General features: G+C 64.9%; 2 protein-coding genes across 10 annotated transcripts in view; one reads left to right on the top strand and one right to left on the bottom strand.

Moving 5' to 3' along the window:
- SLC5A10 (solute carrier family 5 member 10) overlaps positions 1-6,881 on the top strand; it is a 43,090-nt gene extending 36,209 nt beyond the window's left edge. For 2 of the 3 annotated variants that reach the window (XM_075719340.1, XM_075719342.1), the window contains 6 exons: positions 2,139-2,246; positions 2,975-3,125; positions 5,426-5,594; positions 6,068-6,283; positions 6,470-6,559; positions 6,798-6,881. In XM_075719340.1, coding sequence (XP_075575455.1) covers positions 2,139-2,246; positions 2,975-3,125; positions 5,426-5,594; positions 6,068-6,283; positions 6,470-6,559; positions 6,798-6,881 — 818 coding nt within the window. The remainder of the gene's footprint in view (positions 1-2,138; positions 2,247-2,974; positions 3,126-5,425; positions 5,595-6,067; positions 6,284-6,469; positions 6,560-6,797) is intronic. The other variant, XM_075719341.1, reaches the window with a different exon arrangement.
- A 1,003-nt stretch (positions 6,882-7,884) lies between these two features.
- Positions 7,885-14,406, bottom strand: GRAP (GRB2 related adaptor protein). Of its 7 annotated transcripts, none has more exons than XM_075718854.1 (6): positions 14,329-14,406; positions 12,992-13,089; positions 11,589-11,711; positions 9,790-9,987; positions 9,234-9,242; positions 7,885-8,062 (listed from the first exon to the last, which is right to left on the bottom strand). In XM_075718854.1, the coding sequence occupies exons 1-6, from the start codon at positions 14,404-14,406 to the stop codon at positions 7,885-7,887; spliced, it is 684 nt and encodes a 227-aa protein (XP_075574969.1). The 7 variants fall into 7 exon arrangements, with proteins under 7 accessions (XP_075574969.1, XP_075574970.1, XP_075574973.1 ...); XM_075718855.1 differs by lacking the exon at positions 9,234-9,242 and adding an exon at positions 9,224-9,232; XM_075718858.1 differs by lacking the exon at positions 9,234-9,242 and adding an exon at positions 8,285-8,286 and having other exon boundaries at positions 9,819-9,987.
- Positions 14,407-18,390: the final 3,984 nt, after the last annotated feature.

The raw sequence follows: 18,390 nt of genomic DNA, 5'->3' as shown, positions 1-18,390 counted from the left end.
GGCGAGGGCTGCAGCAAAGACCGAGAGTGCTAGAGGCAAAACTGGGTATTTTGGGTGAAATCCCAGCCCTGCTGAGCAAGTGGTGGTGGCCCCTTCATTGATGGAGTTGCAAATGTGACAGAGCTGAGCACCCACGGGGCAGCTCCGAGACCTCGTCCCTGGCTGTTGTCCCTCCTTGCATGGCCCAGCCCCATTAAGTTTTGGGAGATGTCCCGGATTGGGGCCGGTGCATCGAGCGTGGGTGTGCGTGGCGTGGCTGGAGCGTGCTGCGGTTGTACCCACCTCAGCCGCTGCCGGTTGCCCTGGCTCGGTTTTTATTGTGCAAGGAGATTTACGGTCTCTTTAGCGGGGCGTGTACGCTTATGATTTATTACGCGGCGGCATGGAAGCGGCATCCTATCAGTTGTTTGACTTGCTGGCTCCTACAGCCGCGCTGGCGGGGGCGGGATTGGGACCGCAGAGCCCCACGCCTGACTCCAGCGTGGGGTGAAGACGCCTGGGTCCCCCGTCCCCAGTCCCTGGGGACGGGGGACCCAGACGTCTTCGCCCCACACGCGGAAATCGGCACCCGAATTGCGTGCAGTCCTGGCACAGGGAAAATGCCGGCATCTCCTTTATAATCTGCCTGTTTGCAGGGACAGGTTGCCGTGGCCAAGCAGGTCGGTCCCCACCGTTGCAGCTCTCCCGACTCGGCTGCCCCGGGCTGACCCAGCCGGACAGGCAGCGCCCTGCACAGGCACCGGGGCCGGCTCCTCCCAGTTGCAGATGGAAGCATTAATTACAAGCTCCTAATTAATTTTCCATCTCTAGCAGAGGGCCTAATGACAAAGGGAGACAGTGGGGTATGACACTGGGCTCTGCTCCTGGCTTGGGGGCTCCGGCCTCCCCGTCGGGCTTGGCTCCCGCTGCCTCCATGCTCCCGGTCCCACCGAGGGGTTTGGTGGCAGAGCTGAGCCCTGGGGCGGGCGTTTCCTAACACCCAGACGCTGCTTTGCCCTCTGCAGCATCTTCCACCCGCCGTCCGCCAGCCATTTGCATGGAGCCGCGTGCAACGTGGTGTTTTAGAGAAGGGGAAACTGAGGCACGGAGTGGTGACGGCAGCTTTACTCACAGCTGCTGGAGGACAGAGTCACCGGGGCCCCGGCGCTGACTCTAACCCTGGGGAAAGGTGGCCCAGGCTGGGCTTTTTTAGCGTCCTTGGGAGCTGCCTGCGGTCTGCTGCCCGCGCGCCGCGTTGTGCTCCCACCGCACCCCATTGCAACCCCCTTGCACCCCGCATTGCACTCCATCGCACCCCGCGCTCCTTCGCCGAAAGCCCTGGGGTGTTGCCAGCTGGTGTTTGCCTTCCCCAGCCGCTGCTGCTGGGGGGGGGGGGGGCCGAGGACTGCACCCCACTTTGGTGGGGGTCACCACACAGGAGGACCGGGACAACGCTCCCGGTTGTGTGCAGGGATCACCCCTGCTACTCCCCGTGCTCCTCGGTGGGAGGACGCAGACCGGAAAGCCAGGCAGCCCATCCATATTTATGCCTGACACTGATTTCCATTCATTTCAATATTTTATGAGTGTAGCAATAAAAAAAAAAAAAGGGCTCAGCGCTGGTTGAGACATAGAAGTAATTGGGTGTTGACGGTCCTGGCGAGCCGCCACGCGCGTCCCAGGGAGCTGCTGGGTGCTGCCCATGCGGAGTTTAATTGCCGCAACGGTGCATGAACCCGCCTGGCCCCGTGCGCAGGGACGGGCAGCGCCTGCCCGCGGGGCTCTGCCGCCTCCGGCCGTAGCCCCGGGTCCTGGCGGGACCCATCCGGGCTCTGGAGGTCCCCCCGGGGAGGGCTCAGCAGGGGTAGATCTGACCGGATCTGGGCTGGGTGCATGGCAGCGGGAGGTGAGGGTGATGCTGCTGGGTCGGATCCTGCCGGTGCTGAGGCTGATGGGGGGAATGAGGCCGAGGTGGATCTCCACGCACGACGTGCTCCCCGCTTTTCCCCCCAGCCCCCTGCCAAGGTCTGGGCGCTGTGGCTGTAGCAAGGGGTCAATATCCAGCCCGGTGCGAGCGGGTGCTGGGGGATGGAGGGGGCTCTGGGCTGCCCCTCACCCTGCAAGGGGTCCCGGTGTGTCACCTGCCTCTGTCCCCCCAGATGCCGTGGGCTGCGTGGACCCCGAGGAGTGCGCCCGTGTGTGCGGGGCCGCCGTGGGCTGCTCCAACATCGCCTACCCCAAGCTGGTGGTGGAGCTGATGCCCAGCGGTAGGTGGGTGGGTGGGAGGAGATGCCTCCATCTTCGCCGGACTTTGCCGCGCCCCGGGGCTGCCAGTGCAGTCCGTCCCCGCTCGGATTTGGGGGGGACCCTGTGGCCGGTCTGGGTGGGCTCGGTGATCTGGGCGGTGAGGCTGGGGCAACGCGGGGTCCCAGCATCCCAGGGTGCAGCTGGGTGTCCCCAAACCTGGTCCCTGCCCCAGGGGAGATCCTGGTGTGTGTCTGGAGAGGGTGAAGAATTAATTTTGGGCAAATCATTGGGGCTGCCCCATCCCATCCCATCCATTCCCATCCATTCCCATTCCCATCCATTCCCATTCCCATCCCCATCCCATCCCCATCCCATCCCCATCCCCATCCCATCCCCATCCCATCCCATCCCATCCCATCCATTCCCATCCATTCCCATTCCCATCCCCATCCCATCCCCATCCCATCCCCTTCCCCTTCCCCTTCCCCATTCCCTTCCCTTCCCCTTCCCCTTCCCCTTCCCCCTTCCCCCTTCCCCCTTCCCCCTTCCCCCTTCCCCCTTCCCCCTTCCCCCTTCCCCCTTCTCCCTTCCCTTCCCTTCCCTTCCCTTCCCTTCCCTTCCCTTCCCTTCCCTTCCCTTCCCTTCCCTTCCCTTCCCTTCCCTTCCCTTCCCTTCCCTTCCCATCCCTTCCCATCCCTTCCCATCCCGCCCCGCTCAGCTGCTCCCTGATGGTCCCTCTCTTCCCCAGGGCTGCGGGGTCTGATGATCGCGGTGATGATGGCGGCGCTCATGTCATCCCTGACCTCCATATTCAACAGCAGCAGCACCCTCTTCACCATGGACATCTGGAGGAAGCTGAGGCCGGGGGCTGGCGAGCGAGAGCTGCTTTTGGTGGGCAGGTAGGGACTGGGGGTTTTGGGGAGACTGTGGCTTTCGGGGAGACCGGTGGGGCCAGTCCGGCCTTCTGTGATCTGCCTTTGGTGCCCGGGAGCCTGCAAAGTGCCTGCGCTCAGCCCGGCTTATGAAAGGAAAACAAGCCCTTGGATTATTTTATGTATGAAAGCGCTGGAAAGGCAGACGGGGCGTTCGGGGCATTTGGAGGGACAGGGCTGCACCCGGGCGAAGCTTTTCCCTCGCCGCCTCCAGCCCGTTCCGCGGGGGGAAGCCGGCGGCTGCTCCCCGCCAAGGTCACAAGCCAAGTGCACGGGAGACCTTGGCCGGGCGGCAAAGGGCAGCGCTGCCCGCGCTTGCCCCGGCTGCTCCCGGAGGGATGGCGAGCACCGGCGGGGAGCCCGGGAATTCGCCTGCGGTGCCAGGCTGCGGGCGGCAGAGTCAGCGCTGGGGAATGCCTCGGCACGGTGCCGGGGTGCGCGGGGAGCCTCCTCGGCGCGGGGCAGACAATAACAAGGAGCGAATCTGGGTCAGGGCTTTGGCTGGGCTGCGCTGGGGCTGCGGGGAGGGTTGGCTGGGCCGGTGGCTCCGGGAGCAGCCATTTCTTGGCATCCTCTGTCTCCGGAGGGTGGGAAGGGGATGGGCAGCCATCCTGGGGAACCGCGGTCCCGCACGGCTCCCCGATGGGAACCGGGGTGCTTGTCTCGGCGCTTGCCTCGCCCCTCCCTGCCACTGGCTTCGGTGCCGGCGACAAGGGGTGTAATAACACGGGCGAGCTTTCCCGAGAGCAGTTAATGAGTGTTTGCGAAGGGCTTTGCCCGCCCGGGGCGGGAGTCGCTGCTGCAGTCGATCCCTGGGCGATTCGTTAGAGCATCGGGTGATTTGTGGGAGCAGGGCGCTGCGTACCACCGCCGCCGTACGGCCCCACGGGAATATAGCAAACGAGAAACGTTTTGGAGAGGGGAAAAAAAAACCCCACCCAGCTGTTTAAGCTGCAAGTTTAAGGCTTTCCTCCCTGCCAGCACAGGGACAGGCGGCTTGGGGTTATTTCTGAGTAGCTGTCTGGGGGGTCCCAGCCGCCCCCCGGACCTGCAAAGGTGGGGATGCCCTGTCTGGCTCAGCACGGGGAGGGAAGGGATTTGTCTGTGGGATCAGAGAGAGCTCCCGGTTCCTGGACCTGGGGGTTTGAGCTCCCGCCACGGCCGTGCCGCCTGCCTGGAAATCCCCGCTGGTGTTCGATGCACGCTCTGTGCCGACGGCACGATGGTGAGAATACCCGATCGGCCCCGAATTCCCCCCCGAGCTCCCCGCGGCAGGCTGCGCCGGGGCTCTGCGCCCCATCCCTGCCTGGATCTTGACCTTGGGCTATGTGCAGGCAGGGGCACGGCTGCCCAGCACCCCGCAGCTCACCGCCGTGCTCAGACACTCCCCCATTTTTCCCATGACCTTTTAGCATCCTCTGCGGCTTAAACACATACCGAACGCGGGGTTTTTCTCCTACCCCTTGGGTCAGGGTGTGTGTTTTGCACTTGCACTGCTTCCTCTTTCCAGCACGCCAGGCAGGAAGGGGGGGACTCCATCTAGAGACGCTTTCATTGCTTTTTTTTTTTATTTTATTTTTTCCTACTTCTGCTTTTTGAGATGAGCAGATGGAGACAGAGGTAATTCTGCGAAGCTGTAAACAAACCGGCCCGAGCTATAAATATGGTGGCTTTTGGGACGTGTCCTGCCCTGCCTGCCTGCTCAGATTGGGCCCAAAAAACTGGGGTCTGGCCAACACCTCTTGCTTTGGAGGAGGGTGATGCTGCAAGGTGCTGCCGGGATTTGGGCGAGGATGGGGACGGGGTGGTGTTGGGGGACAAACGCACCCCTCTATCGCAGCCTGGCCGGGGGCAGCTGAGCACGGGGGCAGCTCAGCCCACATCCCTGGCTCCCAGCTGGGCGCTTTAGCCGGACGCAGAGATGCCGAAAGCATCACCCAAATGCATCCGGAGCGCTGAGCCTCCGCTTCCGGGGGCTTTTCATAGCAGAAGTGCCCATTGCCCAGTGTTTCCCCATGGCGGGGTCCAACCTAGCAGCCCCCAGGGCTGGGCAGGGGCCTGGGGAGCCCTCGCCTCGGGGACGTCACCTGGTGATGAGCGTCCTCCCGCCGACCCTCCGGCATCGCCCGGCCAGCTCTTCTGCGCCGGCACCGGGACCCAACCCCTGACCTGGGGGACCCCTCCCCGCCACGGCGATGCCACGGGTGCGAGGAGGGTGCGGGTGGGACAGGAACGTCACCCCCGCACCGCATCGCTGCCGCTCGCAGGGTGGTCACGGTGGTGCTGGTGGCCCTCAGCGTGGTCTGGATCCCCATCCTGCAGAGCTCCAGCGGTGGCCAGCTCTACGTCTACATCCAGGCTGTCACCAGCTACCTGGCTCCTCCTGTCACCGCCGTCTTCGTCCTGGCCGTCTTCTGGCCCCGAGCTAACGAGCAGGTGCACGCTCAGGGTGGCCCTGGGGATGGCTCGGGGACACGGGGTGATGCCAACACCTCCCTGCCAGCTCCCGGGGACCCAGCAGGACTTGGGTGGTTGGGGGGAGGAAGGAGGGAGGTGATGCTGGAGGGGCTGGGGAGAGGAACCGAGCCCGGCTGGTGTTTCCCCAGGGAGCTGGTGGGTGGCTGGCGCGAAGATGAGGAGGAGGAGGAGGCGGCAGGTGCCACCATACATGGCCACCAAGTGTGGCACGGCCGATGGGGCTGGCAGGGGACATCCCCTGCGGAGGGGGTGCACGTATGGGCCAGGGCTTGGCTGGCCGGGGTGCAGGGTGCTGTCCCAAACGCAGGGGCTGCTCGACCCTCTTCCAAGGGCTGGCTGGAGCGAGTGGCTCTCCGGGGGCATTTGTTCCCCTGTGGGGCAGCTGTGCCCCTCCGGTCACCCCCCCCCCGCCGTGGACCTTTGCTTTGCAGGGGGCTTTTTGGGGCCTGATGGCGGGGCTGGCGCTGGGGCTGGCCAGGATGGGGCTGGAGCTGGCGCATCCCGCACCCCGCTGCGGGGTCCCCGACCGGCGGCCCTGGCTGCTCGCCGACATCCACTACCTGCACTTCGCCGTGCTGCTGTGCGCTGCCGCGGGCGCCGTCATGGTGGGGGGCAGCTTGCTGACCCCCCCGCCGCCTCCGGCACGGGTGAGCAGAGCACCCCGGACCCCTCACCCTGGCCCCCACGGCTGCGCCCACCCACTGGACCTCCTCGGCCGGAGGCGTCGGTGTCACCCAGCTGCACCCCGAGCTCGGCCGGGGTAGGGGGGGGTCCCTGTGGGGGGGGGTCTGTCCCGGGGGTGTTTTCTCACCAAACCTCGCCCTGGTTTCCAGCTAAAGGATCTCACCTGGTGGACCCTCTCGCGGGAGCCCCCCCAGCCCTCCGTGGACGGCCCATCCCAGGGACCCCCCGACGGTGAGCGTGTCCTCGGGGCTGTCTGGCAGGGGGAGCATCGTCAGTGCCCCCCGCTCCCCGGCTGCAACGGGCAGCAGGACGGCGTGCTTGCCCCGTGCCTCAGTTTCCCCGGGGCCGTGCCACCCTCCCGCTGTCCCCCACGCTCACCGTCTTTCTGTGCCAGGTTCCTGCTCAGCCGCCCCGGGCAGCCAGCAGCCATCAAAGGCTGAGGGACCCCCGGCCGCCGCCCTCAAGGATGCCACGGAGCTCCCGTTCTGGGCCCACGTCTGCGGCATCAACGCCGTTGTCCTGATGTGCGTCAATATTTTCTGCTACGCCTATTTTGCCTAGCGGCCTGCCAGCCCCTGGGACGGGATGGGGAAAGGTGTTGGGAAAGGGGGAGAAATGGGGATTTGGGTGACAGTTTTTAATTTGTCGTGTTTGGGACACGGGATGTTTAAATGCGCCGGTGCAATGAGCTGGGTGTTCTCAGCGCTGCGGACTCTGAGTGCATCCCCCGGGGACTGTGAGGGGTGGGGGTGGGGCATTTCTGGGGGCAGGCAGTCCCCGGGAGGGGTCTGGGGAGAGGTATCGGGGTGGGTGCATGGGGGCTGCAGGGGAAGCAAAACCACGGTGAAGCAGCAAGCGTGCGAGAAAAAGGAGCAGCCGCACTCGAGGGTGTCACCCAAACACGTTTTACTAGCTCTAAATAAAAAATAATATTTAAAAAAAAAGCCACAATTTGCAGCTATGAACAGCACCCACAGGACTGAATCCCCCCCCGGACCAGCCTTCCCTGGCACCCTGAGCCCCAGCACCCTTCCGTGGAGTCACTGAGCCTGGCCGCATCCCAGCCGCCTGCCCTGGAGCCGGGGCTTCGCTTAAAGGGTCCGGAGAGGAGCGAAGGTTTGGGGCACATGTGCTCTTCCCCTCCGTTGCTGCCACCCCGCTGGGTCACGGCTCTGCAAAAGTTTTTATGGCTCTGGTTCAATCCTGGGGAGCTTTTTTTTTCTATGGCTCCCTCCCTGGGGAGCTCCGCTGCCAGCTCGCAGCGAGAGGCGATGCCCGGGCTGGGGGCGGTGGAGGTCTCCTGGGTTGGGGGAGCGGGGCGAGCCGTGGCTGATGTTTTAGGGTGCCGGAGTCAGGCAGTCCTTGGATGGGGATCACCACCAGCCTGGCTTCTACCTCCAGCACAGCCCACATGGCACCGGGACCTCACGCATGGGCAGCCCAGCGTGGGGACGGGCACCGTCCGCGGGGACGAAGGGACGCGCGGTCTGTGTGCGGGCACAAAGCAGCTCTGGCGAGTCGGGGGCAGCGGGGGCCGCGGTCCTCCCCGCTCGCCCGCAGCAGCTCACTTATGGATGGGGTGGACGTAGTTGCGGGGGAAGAGGCCGACGCGCCCGTAGATCTTCCCCTGCCACCAGTTGGGGTCTGGGTAATCCAGGACCTCGATGATGTCCCCGCGGAGGAAGGGCAGCTGGGAGCCGTCGTGGGCCGAGAAGTCAAACTGGGCTTGCACGAATTTGGGTCTCCTCACCTGGAGGAAAGTCAAGGGCAGGGGTTGGCGGGGGGGGAGAGGTGCCCTCATCTGCCAGCCCCTCTGCACCCGGCTGCAGTGCCCGAGTCCCCAGCGTGACCGGGATGCTGGGCCACGGCTGGCGGGGACCAGCCTGGGGGGGCCAGAGCACAGAGGGTGCGGGGGTACCTGGGGTGCCCGCTTTGGGGATGAGAGATGGGAGCTAGGGAAAGACTGCTGTGGGAAGAGTCGGAAGGCTGGAGACAGCCCTGGGTGTGCAGCAGAGCCTGGGGAGCAGGGGAGAGGCTGGGGTGCAGGGGAGAGCCTGGGGTGCAGGGGAGCACCCTGGGGTGCAGCCAGAGCCTGGGGTGCGGCCAGAGCTTTGGGTGCAGGGGAGCACCCTGGGGTGCAGCCAGAGCTTGGGGTGTGGCCAGAGCTTGGGGTGCAGGGGAGCACCCTGGGGTGCAGCCAGGGCCTGGGGTGCGGCCAGAGCTTTGGGTGCAGGGGAGAGCCTGGGGTGCAGGGGAGCACCCTGGGGTGCAGCCAGAGCCTGGGGTGCGGCCAGAGCTTTGGGTGCAGGGGAGAGCCTGGGGTGCAGGGGAGCACCCTGGGGTGCAGCCAGAGCCTGGGGTGCGGCCAGAGCTTTGGGTGCAGGGGAGAGCCTGGGGTGCAGGGGAGCACCCTGGGGTGCAGCCAGGGCCTGGGGTGCGGCCAGAGCTTTGGGTGCAGGGGAGAGCCTGGGGTGCAGGGGAGAGCCTGGGGTGCAGGGGAGCACCCCAGGGCACAGGACTCCCCAGGCTCCCTGTTCCTGCTGCTTGGGAGATCTGAGATGGGTGCCCAGCAGACCCCTACCCCTCAGAGGCAGCTGGCACCCCTCTCTTTCCCGGGCCCTCCCCGGGTCCCTCCGGGTGCGGGAGCAGCCCCCAGCCCAGCTCGCAGGGCCCAGTTTCGCCACCTCCACAATGGCCACCCCAGGGCTCGGCTTTGCTGGAGCTCACCCGGAGCTGGCTGCACCCCATCCCGAGCTGGTCGGGCTCTGCCACCCTCCCGGGGCATCACCCCTGGCCCGAGGGACGGCGGTGTGGGCCTGGGGCGAGCCGCCATGCCCTGCCCTGCCCTGCCGAGCTGCGACGCTGGCGGTTCTCCACGCTGCCAGCTTCCCCACAACGCTGGCTGTCTCGGGCTGTTCCAGCCTCTCCTGCTCCACGCTGCCTCGAGCCGAGCCAGAGCGTCAGCCGGGCACCCGGAATGTCCCTGTCCCCCTCTGCGGGGGGGACAGTCCCCTCAAGGGGACTCACGCAGGGATTGGGGACCCCAGGATGCTTCTCCCAAGGGCGGTGGGGGAACCCCTGCCCAGGGGGTCTGGACCCCATCTCTGCTCTGCACCCAGCCATTTGCTTTCCTCCATTTTGTCCCTCTCTGCTGTTTCTTAGCCGTCGCCAGCGTCCCATGGCCAGCAGGGAGGAGCTGGAAAAGTTCAGGCAGGAGAAAATCCCCGTGCCCGGGGAGCTGCAGCCCCATGACACCTCCCTGCGAGCACAGACCGGGGCAAAGCGAGACCAGGACGCTGCTGCTGACCCACGGGCCTGTCCCGTGCCTTGGTTTCCCCATGGACCATAGCGGGGTGGCGGCAGCCCCGGTACCAGGGGAGCGATGGGGGATCCCAAACGGGATCAGACCTGGGCTCCCAGCCCGGCCCCGCTGCCGGCCATGCCTTCGCCCCGTGTCCCAGCCCTGCACGTCCCCATGGCCCCATCCCCTGATGGTACCTCCTGAGTCTGGTCCTCATCCCGGAGGAAGATCTGCTGCTTTTTGGCGATGGTAGTCGTCCTGTAGAAATCCACCAGCTCGTTGAGGGAGTTGAACTTTTCCTCCCAGAGGAAATATTTGCCGTTCTTCTCCCTGAGAACCTTGAAGTGCTGGACGTGCTTCCCGTAGCTGCAGACAGAGGATGCATGTTACCCCGGCTCTGGGATGCTGGCAGCACCCAGATGCCCTTCCAGAATTGCGGGCAAAGCGCAGGGGCTGCTCGCTGGGCTGCTTCTCCGGGGGGGCTGTGCGGGATGCAGCCGTGCCCGCGGGTCCCACTACACCCGTCCTGCCACGGCCAGGGGTGATGGTGGCACTGGGGTCACTCCCGGCCCCACTGGTGAGGCGGTGGGTGAGGGTCCCCAGCATGCCAGTGACATGGACCTGCAGCTGAGACTGGCCACAGCTCATCTCACACACAGCTGAATGAAGCTCATGGCACAGCGGGATGCCCGTGGGCTCGGGGCTGGCAGCACGTCGGCCATGTGTAGGGCAGGTGGCTTTGTCCAGGGAGCAAACAGGAGCCACATCTGAGGCGGCCACAGGGTCAAAACACTCATGGAGGGCAGGTAAGAGCACAAGGCGGCCGTGGGCTTGGGCGCTGGTGCTGCTCGGGCTTTCCTAAAAGCTCCGGGAGGAATCCGGGAAGGGTCCGGGTGGGCTTGTGGTCCCTGCGCCTCGCCAGAGCCCTTCAGCTGCATCCCCCTCTCCTTCCTCATCTTCCCGCTTTGCCGCCAAGAGAAAGCATGGTGAGAGCTGCAGGTCTCAGCTCAGCACGCACCGGGAGGAGACTGCAAAGGCTGGGCTTGGGCTCCCAAATCCCCTGTGCCCCCAGGGACCCCCAAGCTGCAGGAGGATGGGGCAGGCCGGGAATTCCCTCGCCAGCCCCGCATGCTGGCACCCCTTCCGTGTGTACCTGGGGGTGGCATTTTGGGGTGCCCACGCCACGGGGCTGGCACGGGGCCACTACAGGGACCCGCCGCTGCCAGGTCCCCGGGCAGGGGCAGGGACCCGGCCACGCTGGTGACGCACGGCAGAACACGGCTCCCTTTCATTATGGGCAAGAACCTCCTTAAACGCTTAATTAGAGATTAGCAGCGTGAGAAAGTGCCTGGTTGGCCTGGGGCTGGCTCCTGCTACCCTGGCCCTGGGCAGGGAAGGGGCAGCGATGGGGTGAGAGGCCCGGGGGCAGGCTCTGCCCGCTGGCACGCTGCCTTCGTACAGCCCCGGCTGCCGATGCCAAAATCATCGGCCCTGCGGCATTGGGATGCTGCAGCCCTTCGTCCCTGGGGATGCTCCGGGCAACTTGTTCCCTGAGGCCACGTCCCCTGGGCTGCGCTTACAGCTTGGCCCCAGCCCCGTTGTTACCCACATGGCTGTATTTAGGGGCACCCCAGCGAGGGAGCCCGGGGGGGGCAGCGATGCAGGCAGGGTGCAGGCAGGGAGCAGGAAGCGCTGGGATGGAGGCGGAGCGCAAGGCTGCAGAGAGGAGGAAGGAGAGGAAAAGGGCCTTCCTCTCTGCGAGGCTGCGCCTGGATGTGTCGAGGACATGGCTCCGCAGCCCCCAGCCCCTTCGAGGCAGCCGGGGCAGGGCAGGGTGCTCGCCCCTTCCCCAGCACCGTGGCGGGGAGCACACACGAGGGTAGATGCCCTCGGTCCCCAAAGCGAAGGGCTGCGGGGGACCCCTGCCCATCCCACCGCGTGTCCGGCTGTGTCCCACATCCACTTACTTGACGGAGATGGAGAACTCCCCCGGGGCGCTTTCACTGTCGCGGATCAGGAAGGCTCCCAGGTGCTTGCGCTTGAGGAGCCGCTCCTCTGCCAGGTGCCGGGAGATCCTGCCCGCGTACCACCTGCGAGGGACAGCGGGCTGAGCCGCGCGGGCACCCCTCGACACCCGGGGACACCCCATGCTGCATCCCCATCCCGCAGGACGGAGGCACCGAGAGCCCCGGTGCCAGCGGGAGCGGGGTCCCCGTTGGGCTCCCCACAGGGCTAGCACCCCCCCCCCCCACCCCCGCAGCAGTTTCTCCCTTCCCTTTCCCCCCACCCTGATTTATCACAGTGTTTTTGCGGAGGCGGGGACCGCAGGGTGCTGGGGGTGCAGATGTGTCCCCATGCACCGCCTCGTCCGTGCAGGGTTCGTGCAGCATCGCCAACAGCCGCGACCGCATCCTGTCACCCGGCTCGCCGCATCACGTGCCTCGTCCCCCACTTTGCTGCCTGTCCCCCCACTCCTCGCTGTGTCCCATGACCCCCCGTGGGAACAGCCCTGCCAGCTGCTACGGGGAGGGCTTTGCAGAGCAGAAAACCCTCCGTGCCAAGATGAAACCCTTCCTGCCTGCATTGCCGGCAGCTGCTGAAACGAGGTGGAGGAGCAGAGTCCCTGTCTCCCGTCCCTGCCGAGGCTGCGTCCTTATATTTGGGAGCCCCAGGCCATGGAGACCTTCTGCTACCTGTTAAAATTGCCCCGCGAATGATCAGCTATGGACTTTAGCACAGAGCATCTCCCAGTGTCAGCCCTCCAGGTGCTGCATGGAAGAGGCTGCATCTTGCCCATCCTGGCTTGTTAACCGAAGCTGGAGTGGCGAAGAGATCTGCCCCAGGCTACCCCGAGCCCACGCGTTCCTGCTCCCCAGCCACAGCCCCGAGCAGGTTTTGCTATGGCATTTAAATGTGATTTACCAGGGGATAATGATACATAAAACACAGGTTAAAACAGGGATGGATTATACTGGGCTTTAATAACACAGTAATAGGATTTTGTTTAATGCAGTTGTAATCCCATAACGCTTTGTTGTTCCCCAATTATCACTTATTTAGCGGGCAGCCCGGTGCGAGGATTGAATTTCTGTGTGTCAGGGGTCCGTGGGCATGCTGCTGCCTCCCGGCCCCTCTGGCTGTGGTGGCAATGGCAGACTGACCTGGCAGGCAGACCCCATCGCTGCCGTGTCACTCCGTGACTCAGTTTCCCCATGCGTGGGACTACCCTGGCTCGTGGCAGACTTTTGGGCATTGGGATGCATCGTTGGGATCGCTGCCTGGGTGGTGGGAGAGGACGTCCTGGCGCTGGTGGGTGCTACCAGAGCGGGGCTTCAAGTCCCCCTTCCCTGCACGCTGGCGTGGTACTTACGGGTGCGGCTTGACCTTGATGTAGTTTTTAGGGACGAAGCCCTCGCAGCCGTACAGCTCAGCCTTGTACCAGTTCTGGTCATCTTCCATGTTGAGGATCTAAGGTGGGAGAGGAGCAGGGAGGTGTCAGCCTGGCCACTGTCCTCCTGGGAGAGAAGACCCCCACTGCTGCCCCAGACCCCATGTCCCCCACCGAAACCTGGGAAAAAGGGGGCTCTGACAGAGGTGACATGGTTTGGGGATGTTTGGGGGCACCTGTACAGAGCTGGCTGCTCTCCCCAGCCCTCCCTGTCTCACGGTCGGTCTGGCTCACTGCAGGTGGCTGGGGGGTGCCTGGCGTTCCCCTAAAACCCCAGCCAAGGAAGGGTGTAAAATCCGTTCCTGGAGGAGCCGGGGTGGCAGCCATCCCCCTGGGGTGGTGGCAGCTGGGTGCTCTGTGGGAGGAAGCGCCCTGGTGGGTGCGAGCAAGGGTGCTGACACCCGCTTCCGCAACGACACCATTTTCCAGCCTCCCACGCAGGGGCCCAGGGGCCGGCACAGCTGTGCAAACAGGATCCGAAACCCCGGGGCATGGTGCCGGGGCCGTGGGGGAAAACACGCTGGGGAGGCAGGGACAGGCATGATGGGTTTGGGGCTCTGGGTTACAGCCAGTCCATGCCCTCACCCTTCCCGGGGCTGGCTGCACCCGTGGGGGGCTGATGGGTGCCGGGGGTCCGGGAGGAGCTGCTGGCATCTCAGCATCAGGCCTGCAGAGAAGGGCAAGCGGCCAGGCAGCGTGGCAGTATGTGGGTGCCCTTGCCCCCATTGCAGGGCTGCAGTGTCCCCTGGGGGTGTTTTGAGCCCCCTCTGAAGCTTTTTGGGATGCCCGGGTGGCATCCGAGAGCCCTTCCCAATGCCAGCGCCTGGGTGGGTGTTTGGGCATATGGTCCCTGCTTCCAGGTCCCCGTGGCCCCCCAATGCCTCCGTGGGGCAGGGAAAATGTGTTCCAGCCCTGGGGGGCTGCTGCAGAGCACAGCTGGTGGCACCGATGGCCAGAGAGGCCACGTGCTGCATCCTGGCTGCATCCTCTCTGGAGATGTGGCTGGTGCCATGGACAAAGGGTACCCACCGCTGCTGGGGATGCTGCTTTGCACCCCGAGAACCTCAAGGATGGCTCCTTGTACCCCACAAAAAGCCCCAAAGAGGCAATAAAGCTAGGTGCAATGAAAGCGCTGGTGTCGCCCTGTGCCGTGTGCCCGCTCTGTCCCCCAAAGCAGCAGCATCCAACCGCTCCATGGCTGGTGACCCCCCCATGGCTGGTGACCCCCCCATGGCTGGTGACCCCCCTGCTCCCCATACCTTCAGGGTGTCCCCTTTCTGAAAGGGCAGCTCGTCCTTCTCTGTCGTCTGGAAGCTGTACAGAGCCACCGATTCCATGGTGCTGGCTGTCACCGAGCGGCGGCGAAGGGTCCCGGGGGCTTGCCGTGCCAGGGGCGCGGGGCTGCCTGGGGCTCGCCGCCCCACGGTGTGGGGCTGTGGGGTTATGGGGCGAGCGTGCGGCGCGGGGGTGCTGGCAGGCAGGAAGCCGCGCTGATGTCAGCGCGCCACCGGGGCGAAACGGTGAGCACCACGCAGGATGCTGCCGGCGGGCACTGCTGCCCAGATGTGCTGGGAGCAAGGGGGGGAGCCGCGCTCGACCACCCGGATGCCGGGGGCCCCATCTGCAAAAGGACCCGGCTGGCGGCACGATTTGGCATCGCCTCTGCAGTGGGCTGTGGGCAGCGGCGTCGGGCGGCTGTGGGTTTTTGGAAGGAAAACGGATGGCGATGGGCTGGAAGCACAGGGTGAGGATGAGGGCAAAGCGTGCCTGGAGAGCATGGCCAGTGGGTTGGGAGTGCTGGTGGGAGAGTCTCTGATGTCTCATAAAGGCTGAGCTGCGGGCACGGCCTTTGAAAGGTGGCGTGGTGGGAATGGTTGTTTCAGAAAAAAAAAAAATCACGGAAGGTGGAATAAGCGGAGGCGCAGGGAGGCGGGGTGGATGCACACGCCTTGTTTCTTTGGAAATCAAACTGAAAACCACATGCCAGGTCCCAGCTGCAGGAGGTTTCAGCATAATTGTCACCAAGTTTTGGGTTGTGGCTATTTGGGGGGGGTGATTTTTTCCAGCATTCTTTTGCAGGGCTAGGGGAAAAAAACCTCCCTTTTAGACTAAAATAACTTCCTGCAGCTCTTGTGGGTGTCAGGCAGTGAGTCCGCAGCGCTCGCGCTCAGGGCATCGTTCCCAACGGGAAGGTCCCCGATGCTGTGCAGCCTTCCCATCGCATGCGGGGCATGAAGCGCACAGAAAATCCACCGGACGCTGGTTTTGCTTTGCTGTGAGGAATTAAACCGGGGACAGTGGTGGCTCAATCTCTGCCCATGGACATGGGCATTTTCCAGCGAGGAGCAGGACGCCGCTGCCATCTGTCCAGGGAGGGATGAGCCCCGGTGCTCGCAGGGTTTCTGTGGGGTCACCGGTTTGGTGATTTGCCTCCTCCAAAACTTAACCCCGCTTCCCAAGTGCATCCGAAAGCAAATGCCTTGTAACACCCCACCGAGGCCATTTTCAGGGTCTTGGTGCCCACGGGAAGCGGAGAGGGATGTGCAGGGTGGCCCTGGGTGTCCCCGTACCCGGTGAGGCCCCGGTCCCCAACAGTTATCCCCAGCACAGCCCTGGGACCTGCTGGTCCCAGGGGAAGTGGAGGCACTGGGAATGCTGGGGAGGGCAGGGGGGCCGTGGGAAGAGGCTCGGTATGTGCATGCCTGTCACGAGGAGGACGGGACTCAGCGAATCTCCGCGGCCCGGCGAGACCCAGGAGACGGGACTGCAGTGGGAAGACGGCTGTCTCGGAGCGAGCTTCCTCAGCCTTGGCAAGAAGCGGAGCTGGACGCTGCCTGGAGAAATTGGCCCCAGCAGAGCCACTGCTCTAACCCCGCTGCCAGCCAAGGGCCTGATCCTGTCCCTGCGCCCACCAGCACACATCGGATGATGCTCAGCCCACGTGCAGCGGGTCTGCTTGCAAAGGGCATACGATAAGGGAGTGGCGGGGGGGTGAGCCGGGCGCGGAGGTGTCTGAGCTCTTCGAGGGGGTCGGTGTGGGAGAAATCTGCAGCCCAGGGAGCAGGTTAGCATGGGGTGACGACCCGCCGTGCCTCGGACGGGCACCGTGAGCAGTTTCGGGGCCCGGCTTCTTTAGGCTCAGAGCAGGGAGGCTTGAGGGACACTTTGGGGTGTCCAGCCCAGAGCCATGCACGGTGCCACGCTGCCCTGTGTGCCCGGGAGCGGGGCGCAGGACAACGGGGTGACAGAGGGGTCCCCAGGCCTCAGAGCTGGACTCAGGACCGGAGCAGGATTGGGTCCTGCCAGCAGATGGCAGCAGCATCCAGGGGGACACTGGGGACACTGGAGACAGTGGGGACACTGGGGACAGTGGGGACAGTGCCACATCCCCCTCCGCTCATGCTCTAATGAAGCCCCTTTGGCATCCCTGTCCGGCCACCTCCAGCACCACATCCCGCTCCTCATCCCCTCTTCCCTTGCCTGGCTCCTTCCTGCTGCCCTGGCCACGGTCCCTGCCTGGTGGCCGGGTCCCTTCTGCTCGCTTGTGGCTCGCTCATGGCCCACTCGTGGCTCGCTGTCCCTGGCTGCTGGCTGAGCGCTCATGGTCACTGCAGGGGTGACAGCAGCACCCGCAGAATGAGCTGGGCTGGATGCCGGAGCAGTCTGCAGCCCCGTTTCTGGGTTGGGAGCCAAATGCGTTCAGCCGGTTTCTGGGCGCCCCATCCCCACTCACTGCCACAGAGCGGTATGGGGTGCCCCGATCCCAGGAGGGGAGCGGTGCCCAGCGTGGTGGTTCGTATCTGGGCAGCCTCATGCTGCCTTCAGGAAACCTCTCGAAGGGCCCACGAGCATCCTGGTACTGCCAAACTGGAGACGTGCCTGTCACCTCCTGGCCTCCAGCTCCTTCATTCCCTGGGAAAACCTTTCAGCCTCCTCATGAGCAGCCCCAAACCTGCCCCATCCCATGCTCACCAGAGCCCCCAGAAGGAGCCAGGGACCCCCGTGGTGCCCGGCTGCCAGCCATGAGGCTGTGCTGCAGAGCGCTGCAAAGCTCAGCCCGGCAGCCAATGGCTGACTAACCGCCGGCCTGAGACATCCAAGAAACACCAAAACAAGTTTTTTTTCCCCCATCTTCCCTCTTGCGCCTTGTCAAGTAGCCGTATTTTTACAGCACACGCTGTATCGGAGCAGGGAGGAGCCTGTCCCTGCAGTGCCAGCCACGAGCGGTGGGTGCTGAGCCGATGCCTGGTAGGGTGCAACCCTGGGGGGTCCGTACCCCCATCCCTGTGCCCTGCGGGTCCCTGGAGTTCAGAGGGACCCCAAAGGTGCCACATGGTTACCTCGGTGGGGTGTAGCAAGGTGCTTGGGGCTGCACGCTGTGAGCATCAGCCCGGCTTGCAAGGAGATCCCAAGGGCCACGGAGGTGCGGTGGCTCACCCGAGGGTGCACAGCAGTGGGTGGGAGGGAGCCGACCCAGGGAGCCCACCCTGCCCTGGGTTTGGCCACCAGCCCACTCTGCCTCTCCCTCCACACAGAGGAGTTTTGTGACCCTGGGGACAGGCAGGGCAGAGTGCAGCCAGCTCTGGCATCTCCCTTTCCCCGCCGTACGGCCACCCCCGGGCTGCGTGGCGGGCGCTGGGAGCTGTCTGGAGCTCCCGCCGCCTCCCGGGTTGCCCAATCTGCCAAGCCCGTTTCATCAACATCCTGTGTTTACCTGGCTGCAAGATGCCCACGCAGTGAGAGAGGAAGAGGAGGGAGGGGAACCTCTTCCCCTTCCGCTGCAGGCCCAGGGAGCTTTGTTAAGGTGATCCCAGGCTCCCCAGCTCCTCTCCAGCCGGTGCCCTCTGCGGCTCCTTGCTGTGCCGCAACCCAAGGTGCCATTTGGGAGAGGACGGGAGAGGAGGGGGTGTCTCAAGCCCTCCCACGGTGGGGCTGTAAGCCAGGCCTGCATGGCAGCATGGCGGGGTGATGCGAGCTGGCTCACACTGCAGACCCCGGTGTGCACAAGGGCTTTGCTCCTGGCAGCGAGCGGGGAGAGGGACGGGTCCTGCCTCTCCAGGCACCACTGTGCCCGGCGGTCGGCAATGCAGCACAGCCCAACGCACGCCGTGCTTCCCCTTGCACCGCTGCAAAAAGAAACTCACGGCACGACACCACCCCGAGCGAGCCGCAGAGAAAAGGGGCTGGTGTGACACTACGAGCAGTTTTCCCGAGAAGAAACCCCGCAGCCCGTTTGCCTCCAGCTCTGTCCGTCCCCGGCAGCGGAGAGCTGCCCGCCGAGCCGAGTGGCTGTGCAAAGTGTACCGCAGGCTCGCTGCGAT

The sequence above is a fragment of the Pelecanus crispus genome, chromosome 11 (assembly GCF_030463565.1).
Source record: "Pelecanus crispus isolate bPelCri1 chromosome 11, bPelCri1.pri, whole genome shotgun sequence".
Classification (NCBI taxonomy): Eukaryota; Metazoa; Chordata; class Aves; order Pelecaniformes; family Pelecanidae; genus Pelecanus; species Pelecanus crispus.
The sequence above is the reverse complement of the archived record's forward strand: the minus strand, read 5'-3'. Positions and strand labels throughout refer to the sequence as shown.